The sequence below is a fragment of the Oryctolagus cuniculus genome, chromosome 4, assembly GCF_051225735.1.
Source record: "Oryctolagus cuniculus isolate XC-2025 breed Fujian yellow rabbit chromosome 4, ASM5122573v1, whole genome shotgun sequence".
Taxonomy (NCBI): Eukaryota; Metazoa; Chordata; class Mammalia; order Lagomorpha; family Leporidae; genus Oryctolagus; species Oryctolagus cuniculus.
Genome location: NC_142870.1, coordinates 80638534 through 80652744, shown reverse-complemented (window position 1 = coordinate 80652744; position 14211 = coordinate 80638534). Strand labels below are relative to the sequence as shown.

General features: G+C 43.4%; 1 protein-coding gene and 1 pseudogene across 38 annotated transcripts in view; one reads left to right on the top strand and one right to left on the bottom strand.

Moving 5' to 3' along the window:
* The window catches only part of KALRN (kalirin RhoGEF kinase), a 777940-nt gene that overhangs the window by 208462 nt on the left and 555267 nt on the right, over nucleotides 1-14211 (bottom strand). For 8 of the 37 annotated variants that reach the window (XM_051859242.3, XM_070072226.2, XM_051859248.3 and 5 more), the window contains one exon: nucleotides 517-648. The exons of the other annotated variants lie outside the window; for them this stretch is intronic. In XM_051859242.3, the coding sequence (XP_051715202.3) occupies nucleotides 517-648 (132 nt within the window). The remainder of the gene's footprint in view (nucleotides 1-516; nucleotides 649-14211) is intronic. 37 annotated transcript variants of the gene reach the window in all.
* On the top strand, nucleotides 664-12534 carry LOC108177997 (large ribosomal subunit protein eL33 pseudogene; annotated as a pseudogene). Its single transcript, XR_016233143.1, has one exon. The product of XR_016233143.1 is annotated as a large ribosomal subunit protein eL33 pseudogene (transcript).

Below are 14211 nucleotides of genomic sequence, written 5' to 3'. Positions count from 1 at the left end.
ATAAGGAGGAGTAGAGCCAGGAATAATATAAATAGGGATGCATTTAGTATGAGGTCCTGGGGCAGCATTTGGCTTAGCAGTTAAGTTGCCAGTTAAGATGCCCTCATCCCACATTGGAGCACCTGGATTAAACACCTGCCTTTGGATCCTGACTCCAGCTTCCTGCTAATGCAGACTCTAGGAGGCAGTGGTGATGGCTCAAGTAATTGGATTCCTGCCACCCATGTGGGAGACCTGGATTGAGTTCCTGGCTCCTGGTTTTGGCCTGGCCCAGTATTGGCTGTCTGGGTATCTGGGGAGTGAACCAGCAAATGGGAGCATGCTCTCTCTCTCCCTGCCTCATTAGTAATACATACATACATAAACAAACAGAATAAGGCCCCAGTGACAGTGATCATTTATCTCATACCCTTTCTGTTTTGTTTTCTGGCTTAAACTCTTTCACGGTCCCTATGCCTTACCAACAAGTCTGGCCATAATAATTCAATTGGGGAAAAGAAACTGAGAAAAGTTTACCCATTTATGTAGTTGATCTTTGGCAGTAATGGACTTAAAATTCGTGATTTCAAGTGTTTCCACGATCGATGACATGTGGCAATCTGTAATTTTTCCAGACATGCGGTTGATTCGGGCAGACTGCAAGGCTGGCTGAGGGAGTGAATTAGCGAGTGAGCAAGAGAGCGAGCCATGCCAGAGACCCAGCTTCCACATTCCAGTGTGGCTCATCCCATTTCTGTTGGGCCATCCAGAATAACAAATCACAGTTTTGTTAACAAAAATGGTCCCCCAAAGAAGGTCAACTTTTAGTGCTATTGCAGGAGTGAGATATTCTAAATAGCGCAAGTGTTCTTGGCCAAGAGGAGAGCTCAGAGTTAAAGGAGAATGACCTCGCATTTGACTGGCTCAGCTCCAGCATACTTGCCATATCTCTTAGTAAGAACTGCAGCCTGGCACACACTGTTCACTAGGTGGAGAAAACAGACTTCAGCATTAAGCTGAAATGTAGTTACCCTGAGCTGCAAGGAAGACAGGGGATACTTAGGATTCATAAAGGAGATGAAATTCTGAAGAAAGTCAGGTGTTGGGCACGTGCATTTGTGAAGTAACTCACAGTGAAGGCACTGGTGTGTCCAATGAGCTCGCCTTTGTTAGGTACAAGGGTTCAAGAAGTTTAAATCTCATTTTTATTTTCATAGAATCACAGTAATGGGAGATAGCATCACCTATCTGGATTAGCTAGTCCCCACACCATAATTCAATATCATTGCTTATTTTTTTATAGATATGCTATACGGTGTATAGAATTTATTTTACTGGCAGAATATAATAGTGTTATAAATGCTGAATTTGACACCCTGTTCTTTATACAGTCATTAAGACTCTGAAGGGGAGAACAGTTTTAAAAATATTGTTATTCATTCTTCACAGCTGGTATCGACTGAGTGCCTGCCTCATGCCAGGCAGGATGCTGAGTGTTCTACACTCACTGTTTCAGGTCATCTCATCTCAACCTTCGGGAGTGGGCAATGCCATCAACTTCATTTTGCAGACTGAGGTCTAGGGATGTCCTGCCCAGGACCATATGAGGGGTCTTCAAAAATTTTTTTTTTTTTTTTGACAGACAGAGTGGACAGTGAGAGAGAGAGACACAGAGAGAAAGGTCTTCCTTTGCCGTTGGTTCACCCTCCAATGGCCGCCGCGGTCGGCGCGCTGCGGCCGGCGCACCGCGCTGATCCGATGGCAGGAGCCAGGAGCCAGGTGCTTTTCCTGGTCTCCCATGGGGTGCAGGGCCCAAGCACCTAGGCCATCCTCCACTGCATTCCCTGGCCACAGCAGAGAGCTGGCCTGGAAGAGGGGCAACCGGGACAGAATCCGGCGCCCCGACCGGGACTAGAACCCGGTGTGCCGGCGCCGCTAGGCGGAGGATTAGCCTAGTGAGCCGCGGCGCCGGCCTCTTCAAAAATTTCATGGACAATTCATACTGTAAAAAAAAACTTGGATTTCATGTTTTGAACCAAAATAAATTTATCTTTTCATTTTTCTACAGACTTTTTGAAGTCCCCTTATACAACTGGCAAGTGGAGGGGTGAGATCTGAACCAAGGTTTGACATGCTTCTCTTCACCATGGGTATGTGCTGCTTCTTAAGGAGAACCCACCTGCTACCTGGTATTTGTGCATTATGTGCTTGTTGATTCCCAAGGGCTTAGAAAGTGCCCCTTGCTTAAGAATCTATCATACCTTTAGGACCTAACTTGAGATGGTTTGGGTTACCTCACTATATGTGTCATTTAGATTTTACAGAACATTTCTTATGCCCTTTTAAACTTCAAGTTGTAATTGTGTCTGTGCACCTGCAAATCTGTCTGTTGATGGTCTGATGTGGGATGCACCATTGAAGGTAAACTGAATATTTGTTCCTCAAAATCCCCCAAAAATACATGTACATCAATGCAGGGAGCCATTATTTTATATAGTCCACCAGACACCTTAAAAAAGTAGTTAGTACCAATGCAAACCTTTTAACTTTAAAAATGGCAGCCATTCATGACCTCACTGAGATTTTTTTTTTTTTTCTCAAAATCTCACCTAGGGCAAAGACTAGTGGGTAAACTTAAATGGAAGTGTGAACAAGAACTTAGTGCTTTTTTTTTTTTTTTAAAGAAATGCTAAAGATCCTTCTTATTTGGGAAATAGTGCACAGCTTAGAATTCACACACACATTCCAAAGCCAATGCCTTTGGCTTTTTGACTACATAGGTCAGCACAGGGCTTGGGATCAGTTTTTTGAAATATTTCCCTGGTAATCCTAAGGGTAATCTGGTTTGGAATTACTGTGCCTAATTCAGGAATTAAACTTTATCACAAGGAGGTCACCTGGTCCAAAGTTCAGGCTTCTTCTAAGCCTCAGTAACTTCATTGCTGGAAAACCTGAGTTATGCAGTATTTCAACTGCATTTTCACTTCCAGGAACACTTTGACATCTTCCACAAGGGCTAAGAATTAGTGAGATCACTTTAAGAGACAGTGACTTTTATTAAACAGATCTCCTGAGCATTTCTTTTTCACTTTTTTGGTGGAGTATATTGAAATTTCCCCATCTCCCCTCATTCAGATATAGAACTCTTCCTATGAACTTTTTATTTGCCATACTAGAAGTCCCATGCTAACACTAATTCTCACAATAAGAGCTTTCTAAGCTGTTGTGTGATGTTCTAAAATCACCAGGTGCACAGGACACAGGAGATAGCGCTTGACATCAGTGAGATAAAAATTAGCTACAAATGGGCAACGTGTTTCCTGTATGATAGATGTATATCCTTTCTTGTTCCACAAAGAATGTGAAACAGCTATTTTGCAACGGATTTTTAAAGGCCTCTTCAGTTGACTGTGTATGTTCCCAGAGCTGTGTCTGATGCATTAGGAAGCTACTGGGGCAGGGAGGTGCCTGACTGCCACTGCTGTGGCTGAGACCTAACAAACAGCTTCCTTTATAATCCTGACTCATCCATGCTCTGGTAGGCATAGAAGATGATGAGCCACTGACACAAACAATACATGGAACACGGGATGTTCTTGGTTGTTAATTCGGGCATGTTTCAAACAGTTGATCAGGAGGCATAAATGATAGAATTTGCACTATTTGGAGCAAAATGTTGTTTTCTGTGTTTCTGTCTGAATCATCCAGTAACTTCCTTTCTTGGATTTGCCAGTGGAAGAGAGTGTGCACATTACATATTAGAACGACCTGGGTTCACACCTCAGCTCTACCACCTTCTGGTTATGTGACCTGGGTAAGTTAACCTGTTTGAGTGGCCGTCTCCTTATCTGCAAAATGAGGATGATGATACCCTTGAAGAATTGTGACAATCAGAGGACAGTTTAGGAGTTCAGCAAGAAAGGCAGCTGTGACGGTCAGTTGCTGGGCCTCTGCCTTTCTTGCAGGCAGCCCTGTGCTCTCCTCTGCCTGCCCAGTGACAGCAATGCCTTCTGAAGAAAGGATTTTGTCTCTGCCATTACATGGGTGGTGGCTGGGGGGGGAGGGGTGGTGGCGTTGTGTCCTTGTGGGGACTTTAAGTGCTCTGCGTTCTTCTATTACACACAGGAGCTCTGCAAATATGTTATTAACTGGTTTCAAAGAGCCTTTCTCCAGCTCAGATGGGACATTTTCCTTGATGTAGCCATCAGAATTAAAAACTGAGATACACAGCTGTAGAATACTGAATACTGCACAGAGAGAAGACACACACACACACACACACACACACACAATGCACCAAGAAACATATTTTCACGGTAGCTTTATTCAGGATGGATTTTTGTGACCTTCCTGTTTGCTCCCTCATGCTGCCTACGCTGCCTGAAGTTCTCATTTTAGAGCTGGATACCTGTGCTCACTGCTCACAGGAATCCTGGGCTCTTCACCCCACGCACTGTGAGGAGCTCCCTGACAAGGAACAGCTGTCTGGGCAGCCTGGCAATGAGCAGGAGGCCTCAGGAGGGGAGAGGGGAGTTGTTTCTCCATGACGCGGGCTCTGGAGTGACAGGCCAGGAGCTGCAGCCCCCAGCACACCCCTTCACAGAGATCAGCCAAGTGGGCGATGCTTAGTCTCCCTGCCTCTTGCCCTCTGTGCAGGTGGCCCTCTGAAGGAACACCGGGCCTAGGCAGTGTGGGAGAGATGGCCTTGGAAACACCTGTTGCATGTTCTTTTGTTCTTGTTGTTCCATGTGCAAAAATGGTTCTAGAAAGATCCTCTTTACCAGAAAAAAGAGTTCCTTCTGTCTTCAAATCCCGAGGGAGGCCATCAGGGGAGCTGCCTTGATTTGCTGGTGAGCCTCCCCAGTTTGGAGTTTGCTGCCCCCGCAGTAGCAACTGATTCTCTAACAACTGTTCTCCGTGTCCTCCTGACCTGGGTTCCCGCGTCTCATGCTGAGTCACCCTGGGAAGCCCTCACTGGGAAATCCCAGGGCTGTGAATAGGACTGCCTTCTCTCTCCCTCTGTGAATATCTTTGGGAAACTGCTTCGTGAACCTGGAAGGCCAGTGGTGCCCATTCTCTGCAGTTTTCTTTTCCTTACTTTGAGTTATCTGTGGTCCACCACAGTCCAAAGATCAATTTGTCTTGACTGTTTTGAAAGAGAGGGACCACATTCATAACATCAGTTATGATATATTGTTGCAATTGTTGTGTTTGATAGTTATTACTATCTCACTGTGCCTAATACATCACAGGGGGGTATATATAGGAAAAATGTGGTACATACGGGGGCTATGCTATCTGTACTGTCAGGCCTCCCCTGGGAGCCTTGGGCTGTATCTGCCATGGGTAAGGGGGGACTATTTTCCCCACCTTTCCCATGCATCTCTAAAGATCTGAGTTTGGGGGAAAGCCCTGAAAAGTATGTTGGCCTTCTCCCACCCCATCACCCCACCAGCTGGGTATTCCTTCTCTTTTCTGTCACAGTCCAAGGTTCCTAACCTCACAACCCAAAACTATTGTCAGTTTTTCAGCTTACGACCTTGGCCCATTCTGCAAGTCAGCCCAAGTTCACTCAGTGGCTGTTTCCTAGAATATTAAGATATAGAGAAGTGGGTCACCCTGTTCCCTTCTAGGCACCTGCTTGCCCCCTCAAGCTCAGTGTAAAAATACAATGGACCTTAGCAGCAATCTAACAATCTTGTTTTTCTTTGTACTTAAAAAAATAACCACCATTAGGAGTTTTTGTTAGTGAAAGAGTCTTATATCTTATTGTAGACAAATGAAAAGCCATCGTCCAGAAATAACCATCATTTATAATTGGTATATTTCTTTCATATATACATATATGCATATATACATGCACACACATATATGTATATAGGCAAACATAAAGACAAATACACACATGTACACAAATACATGTTCTCATTTAATATTTAACAGTAAAATTGGTCCTTCAAATTGAGAGAAGAAAAAGAAGACCCCAAGTAGGTGGGAAAGCACAGTACCCACAGCTCAGGGAAGCCATCACCCGTGCCAGCCACAGTCATGAGCTTTTGCAGCACACATGACTTACTAGTTTACAAATGTCACAGGCCTGATGGCCAGGGAGAGTCCAGCCACCCCTGCCTCACAGAGGAATAATTCTTAGTGAGTATATGGGAAAGGCATTTGAGGACACACACCAATTCATAACTATATACAAACAGAAGAGATACACATAAATCATCTGAACAATTTTCAAGCACTTTCTGTTAATGCGAAACTCTGCCTCAATGTGTTGCAGGTAATACAAGGTATCAAATACAAATATCGGCTTCACAGAGCATATGATTCATTGCTGAAACAAAGACCAACCCATGGGAAACAAGAGCAAACTGTTAGAAGATATTGACTTACAAAGTGCTGAGGGAGGGGATGGCAGCGACCACTGTAATAATGAAGCAGATGTGTTCCAAAAACACCCTCCCTGAGGTCAGAAACTTCTTTATTAGGATTGAGAAATAATTTGGAAAGACAGTCTTGCAGTACAGGTTGCTAGACACAGGGGATTATGACCTGAAAGATCTTAATCTTCTAGAGAAGATAATTGCAGATGTACCAGAAAACATAAGAAAGGAAAGGACCCACGAGACGGGCAGGGCCAGAAAGAAATGCCCTGCATTGCAGGAGGCTCCATGTCCTAAAAAATTTTGTTGTGGCTTGGAGGAGATAGTTCTCCTCCTGACCCTCCCAGGGACAGACGTTGTATTTTATCTGGAAGGGGTGAGGACAGGGATGAAGGAGAGTCATGATGGCTTTAAGGTGAATTGTGGATGGAGGTCTCAGGGGAGGAGCAGATCAGTGAGAAGGCAGATGAAGAGTTTAGTCCCAGTTTTATATATTCACTTCAAAGGCAGAGTTATGGAGTAAGGGTAGGGGGAATCTTCTATCCACTGGTTCATTCCCTAAATGGCCACAGTGATCTGGCCTGGGACCAAAGCCAGGAGCCTGGAACTCCATCCAGGTCTCCCATGTGGATGGTAGGAGCCCAAGCACTCAGGCCATCTTCTGCCAATTTTTCAGGTGCACTAGCCAGAGTTGAATCAGAAGTGGGATAGCCAGGGCTTGAACCAGCACTCAAATGGGATGCTAGCATTGCAGGTGGTGGCTTAACCCACTGTGCTATGACCTTGGTGCCACAGTCTTAGTTACATTGAGTAGAGTGCACTCAGGGTAGTTATGACATGCATAGTTAGAAATACAGTGCTGGATCTCAAGTGAAAGATTAGGGCTAGGAACAGAGACTATTCAACCCATTGTTAAGAGCCTAGGCTTACCCTTTCCATCATCTCCAAGCCTGCGGAGGCTTGCTGGGAAGAGGACTTTTAAATGGCAACTGTGTTTGGAAGACTGTGGTGCAAGGCCATTTTTGCTGGCTATAAGCGAGGTCTCCGGAACCAAAGAGAACACACTGTGCTTCTTAAAATTGAACGTGTTTATGCTCAGGATGAAATTGAGTTCTACTTGGGCAAGAGGTGTGCTTGTGGGTACAAAGCAAAGAACAACACAGTGACTCCTGGCAGTAGACCTAACATAACCAGAGTAATCTGGGGAAAGGTAACTCATGCTCATGGAAACAGTGGCATGGTTCATGCCAAATTCCAAAGCAACCTTCCTGCGAAGGCCACTGGACACAGAATCCATATGATGCTGTACTCCTCAGGATTTAAACTATTGAAAAGTAAATAAAAATGGATTTGTTTTCTTGCCAAAAAAAGCATAGGTTTATGATAAACAGTATGGCAAATAAAACATAAATCACAAAAATGCCCTGAATATTAAAGAATGTCTTCGAGACAGGCATTTGGCTTATCAGCTAAGTTGCTGGTTAAGACGTCCATGTCCCATATCAGAGTATCCAGGTTCAGTACCCAGCTCTGGCTCCTGACACCAGCTTCCTGCAAATGCAGACTCTGGGAGGCAGTGGTGATGGCTCAAGTAATTGCATCCCTGCTATCTCCATGGGAGACGTAGACTGAGTTTCTGACTCTCAGCTTTGGTCTGGCCCAACCCGGCCCCAACCATTGCAGGTATCTGGGGAGTGAGTCAGCAGGTGGAAGTGTCCTCTCTCGCTCTCTGTTTGTCTGTCTCTGCCTCTCAAATAAATAAATAAAAATTTGAAAAAGAATATCTTTGATTTTAAAGAAGAGAAGGGCAACATTGGTTTAGGTGGTACCCTCTATTGGGTAGAGGGCATTGATTAACATGGAGAAGCAGTCAGTATTTGCAGAAGTAAAAATTTCCAGGAATGAAGGACGTGTGAGTGAGGCTGGCAGTGAAGGTGGACTGGATATGACTGGGCAAAGTCAATATAGGTCTTACGGGAGATGGAGGCAGCAAAAACAAAGCACCACATTGGGGCAGTCAATAGCACCCTTTAATCTGTCTCAGATGCAACGGGAGACTGTGAAGAAGCAGACATCATTAAGACCAACAAGTGGGGCTGGAGTTGCAACACAGTGGGTTAAGTTGCCACCTGTGATACTGGCATCCCATATCTGAGCCCTGGTTTGAGTCCCGGCTGCACCATTTGGGTCCTGCTCCCTGGTAATGCTTCTAGGAAAGCTGCAAAAGATGACCCAAGTGCTTGGGTCTCTGCCACTCACATAGGAGACCTGAGTGGAGATTTAGGCTCCTGGCTTCAGCCTGGCCAAGTCCTGGCTATTGTGGCCATTTGGGGAGTGAACCAGTAGATGGAAGATCTCTCTCTCTTTATCACTCTGCCTTTCAAATAAATAAAATAAATATTTAAAAAAGACTGTGCCTTTCTAGGAACCTATGATGTAACACAGGAAAAGACAAACAGGCAACCAGTTGATTGGTAAATGCAATTAGATTGAAATGTATAAACTGTGAACTTCAACCACTTTAGACCCACAGAAGTGGCAGTTTCATATGATTCAATCTAAACTAGGTGCATTAAAGTGTGTGTAACAGATAAGGATCTCTTGGGGATGATTCATAGGAGGAAAAACTACATAAATGTCTTTGGAGTAAATGTGCTACTGAAGGTTTTTAACAAACAAGAGAGATACTGAAAAATGTGCTTTAGAAAGATGAACCTGATGTCAAGAGAAAAGACAAAATGCAGAGACAAAGTCCCAGAGAGCAGGGAGGCCTCTTTGAAGGATACTGAAAGAATTTAAGCAAAAGGTAACCAAGGGCTGGTGTTGTGGTGCAGTAGGTTAAGCCATCTCCTGTGATGCCAGCATCCCATACGGGCCCTGTTTGAGTCCTGGCTGCTCCCCTTCTGTTCCCTGCTAATGTGCCTGGGAAATCAGCAGAAGATGGCCAAGTGCTTGGGTCCCTGTCACCCACATGGGAGACCTGGAAGAAAATTCTGGCTTTGGCCAGGCCAAGCTTAGGATGTTGAGGCCATTTGGGGAGTGAACCAGGTGAGGGGAGATCTTCCTCCCTATAACGCTGCTTTTCAAATAAATAAATGCCTTTTAAAAAACAGGGTAACCAAAACCTGACAGGAGTAATGTGTCAGAAACTTGGAGGGAGTCACTCTCAGGTCCGGGTAACAGACTGGCTATCGAGGAACAGGCAGAAAGTGAGTACACATATACAGTCTGGGATCTGGGGAAGTGATGCTGCTCCTGCCCCAAACAGGGAAGTCAAATCAGGCTACTAGTTTGAGAGAAGAGGAAGTAGTTTTCTGGTGCTGAGATTGAGGAAGAGCAAGGCATCAAGTTGGAAGCCTCTAGCACAGCAATGCTCACTACGGCCGCCGTTTGCCCTTATATGTACTCGGGAGTCGTCAGCTTCCTCGGCAGAACAGTGTTCACAGGGCCGAGGAGTGGCCTGTTGTGTTTCATGGCTGCTTTTCCTTCCTAGAAACAGTAGCTGGTACACAGTAGGAACCCAGAAGAAATGTGGTAGATGAAAGAGTGAATGAGTATGAAAGCGCTGTTAAGAGAAAAGTCACTCAGAGATCCTTTCTTGGAATTTTTGATGCTGGACATCAGAATTGAAGCAACAGTAGTGGAAGGCCTAGTGGAAGAAGAACCAGCGGGAGGAGTTGAGGTTCAGTGGTCGCTGGGAGCACGACCCACTGAGTGTGAGATGGCAGAGGAACAGGGTGCTATGAGAAGAAGAGGTGCTGAATGGATACACTGCAGATTAGCACAAGATGGGTAGGCTGACATTCGGCTCTTTCTGAACCTTGACGAAGAATGAGAGGCTAAAAGGACAGTGATACAGCCAGGTAAAGACAGAAGTAATTCTGTAACCATCATGCTAAGAAAACACTCAGTGTTTCTCCACTGCTACTCAGCAAAGTCTGAATTCCTTTGAATGGTGTTTGGCATCTGCCATGCTGAGAGATGTTATGCTGACATCCGGCCCATGAACCCTTCCAGCCTTCTTTCTCACAGTCCACCTCACAGATCCTGAACTTCAACCAGGTTTACTTGGTCTCTGTGCCCCAAACTGATCCTGTACTGTACTTTCTCCCTTATCCTGACCCACCCTTAGCCTGTGTTTTATTTTTGTTGTTGTTTTCCCTCCTTCCTTATCTTGCTCTTTCTGTTTGACCCATTTGGAATGACCTCCCTCCCCACTCACAGCATTAATGCTGCCTAGAAGAATTCCATACATTTAACAAACTCTGATGCCAAGCTGACTCTGATATTCCCAAAGGAGAAACTTCGAGTTTTAAAATTCTATTTGGCCCCAATTTCTAGACTCTCTCTTTCCCACAATGTCAAACACATTACCTTGCATTTGCATATCTGTTCTTCATTTACTCATTGAACAAGCATTTACCAAGTCCCTTGTATGCATTAATAGTTTATCTCACTCAGTGATGTAGGCAGGGTAGAACACAGACATGTTTCCACCCCTGTGCACGTCAAGTGTGGTGGAGGAGGCGATTGTACAGCCATACTCATATAATTACGAATGGTGACAGGTACCAAGAAAAAATCGTACAAGCATAGAAAGAGAGATGTTGGGGCTTTAATTCCACTGTCAGCTTTCACTTTAATGTCTTCTCATAGCTTAGCCTCTGTGGCAATTAGCATGTCTATATACAAAGAACTTTGTCCTTTTCTAATTCTCTTGTGAGCTAAGTAGAGGGCCAGTGTCAAAGATTATATATAAAATTAAGACTTCAAGTGAGGGTGTTTGGCCTAGCAATTAAAATGCTACTTGGGACAACTGCATCCCATGTCAAAGTTCTGGGGTCAGGGCTGGCGCTGTGGCATAGCAGGTAAAGCCACTGCCTGCAGTGCTAGCATGCCATATGGGTGCCAGTTTGAGTCCTGGCTGCTCCACTTCTGATCCAGCTCTCTGCTATGGCCTGGGAAAGCAGTGGAAGATGGCCCAAGTCCTTGGGCCCCTGCACCCACATGGGAGACTCAGAGGAGGCTCCTGGCTCCTGGCTTTGGATTAGCTCAGCTCCGACTATTGCAGCCATTTGGGGAGTGAACCAGCAGATGGAAGACCTCTCTCTGTGTAACTCTGACTTTCAAGTAAATAAATAAATATTAAAAAAAAAAAAAAAAGGCTCCTGGGGTCAAGTTTAAGCTCTTCTCCCAATTCTAGCTTACTGATAATGTACACCCCGGGAAGCAGCAAGTACTTGGGTCCCTGCCAACCCTGTAGGGGACCCACAGGAATAGAATTCCTGGATCCCAGCATTAGCCTGACCCAGCTCTGACTACTGCAGGCATTTGGGAAGTAAACCAGTAGATAGGAGACCTCTCTGTCTTTCTGTTTCTCAAGTAAATAAAACATTTTAATAAAGATAAGTTTATTTTAAAAATTTAAATAAAATTAAGACTTAAGAGGTTTTCCTGTAAGCTGAGCTGTTTTGCATGTAAAGACTTCCTTCCTCAACCTGGGCCTGTTTATCAGACAGCTGGGTGCCAAGCCCATTTGCTGACATCTTTTTTTCTGACATATTTCATCATTTTAACTCTATTACCTGTCATATAATGGACAGTGTTAGATATAACAGACACATGGTTAAAATCCAAATAGTTCTTATTCTTTCAATAAAATAGAGGTATATTTAAAGATTGAACAAATCTAAATTCTGCATTAAATTTCAATGTTGGTACACTCTTCTGTGGAGAAATAAATGGTGAACTGTATTCTAAAATAGTAAATGTAAAAAATGCTTCATATGTCATATCACATGAGCCTCTAACTTACCCATGCATCACCTTCAAACTGTGACATGTTAATCAAAAGACAATAAAGAGAATGGAAAGACTAGCCACAGAGTGAGCACAGATATTATACGTTTAACTAACAAAGGATTAATATCCAGAACATATGAACTTTTAAAAGTGAAATAAAAATACCCATATAGCCCGTTAGATACATAAGTAAAAGGTCTGGACAAGAATGTTGCAAAACAGAAAATCCGTAAGATGAAAAGGCATTCAACCCCATTATAATCAGAGGAATGACAGCTGAAACCCTAAGCAAGGGTGGGCATTTGGTGGAGAGGATAAGATGCCACTTGAGATGACTGCATTCCATGTCAGAGTACCTGGGGTCAAGTTGTAGCCCTGCTCCTGATTCCAGCTTCCTTGGCATGGGCACCCTGGGAGCCAGATGATGGCTCAAGTACTTGTGTCCCTGCCACCCACATTGGAGACCTGGATTGAGTTTTCAGTTCACAGATTTGGCCTGGCCCAGCCCAGGCTACTGTGGGCATTTGAGGAGTAAATTAGTGGACATGAGATCACTGCCTGTCTCCTTGCCTTTCAAATTAAATAAACAGATGAAGCATTAAAAAATTATACACAGATATCACTTCATACCAGCCATATCTGCATGAATTTTGAAGTCTAACAATATTAAACACTAGCAAGGATATAGAGTAATAGAAATCTCATATATACTGGTCAGAGTATATATTTAGTACCAGTACTTCGAAAATGTGTTGGCACCATGTAGCAAAGTTGAACATGCACATGTACATCCTATCATCCATCTAGCAACTTCACTCCTAGTTTTACATCCTAGAGAAACTTAACTGTGTATAGGACACACACATACATGCTCACACACAAAAGAATATCCATGGCATAGCAGCACTGTTTACCATAGCTCTAGACATTCCATATACATAATGGATAAATAAATTGTGGCATATTCATACAATGAAATAATACACAACAGTGACAATGAATGAACAACTATATGCATCAGCATGCATGAATCCCATAAAAAAAAAAGTGTTTAGCTGGGCTGGCATTGTGGTATAGTGGGTGAAGCCACTGCCTGTGATGCCAGCATCCCACATGGGTGCTGGTTTGTGTCCCAGCTCCTCCATCTCTGATCCAGGTCATTGCTAATGGTCTGGGATAAGCAGCGGAAGATGGCCCAAATACTTGAATCCCTGCCACCTATGTGAGAGAACTGGAAGAAGCTCCTGGCTTCAGCCTGGCCCAGCCCTGGTCATTGTGCTTATCTGGGGAGTGAACCAGAGTATTGAAAGGGTCTGCCTCCCTCTGTCTCTCTCTCTCTCCCTCCTTCCCTCTCTCCCTTTCTCTGTGTAATTCTGACTTTCAAATAATAAATATTTTGGAAAAAGTGTTGAACAACAAAAGAATATATATCTATGTATATGAATCTAGTCATACAAAAATGGCCACATTTAAACTAAATTGTTTAGGAGCACTTACACAGCAGGTAAAATTATAAAGAAAAGAAGACTTTTTTATAAATATTAGGAGAGTGGTTACCTCCAGGGGAGAAGCATGTGGTTGTGGCCATGGAGAGGCAGACAGGGGGACTCTGAAGAGCTGGCAATGTACTATTTCATAGCCTGCATGGCTATTACTTGTATGGTCACTTTATAATTAGCCATTATTCAGTTCTGCTTGTGCATTTCAGCATGTGTGTTGGAAATATTTTTAAGTTTAATATAAATCAGATGTTTATAATTAGGAATGTGGTTTAATTAATATAACAAAATTACTATAATTATATTATAATTATAATATAACAAAATTAATATGATTAATATAATGAAAAAGAGCTAATCAGTTCATAACTGTAATTTGGGTAACAGTATATACTAAACACATACATTTCAATAAAATAATAGATGATATAGTTGCAATATTGGCAATTAAAACATAGGACATTAATGAATAAGGATTAATTTTAAAGTATGTGATATCATATTGAAAAATAAAAAATACTGATGATACATTAGATTGCAAA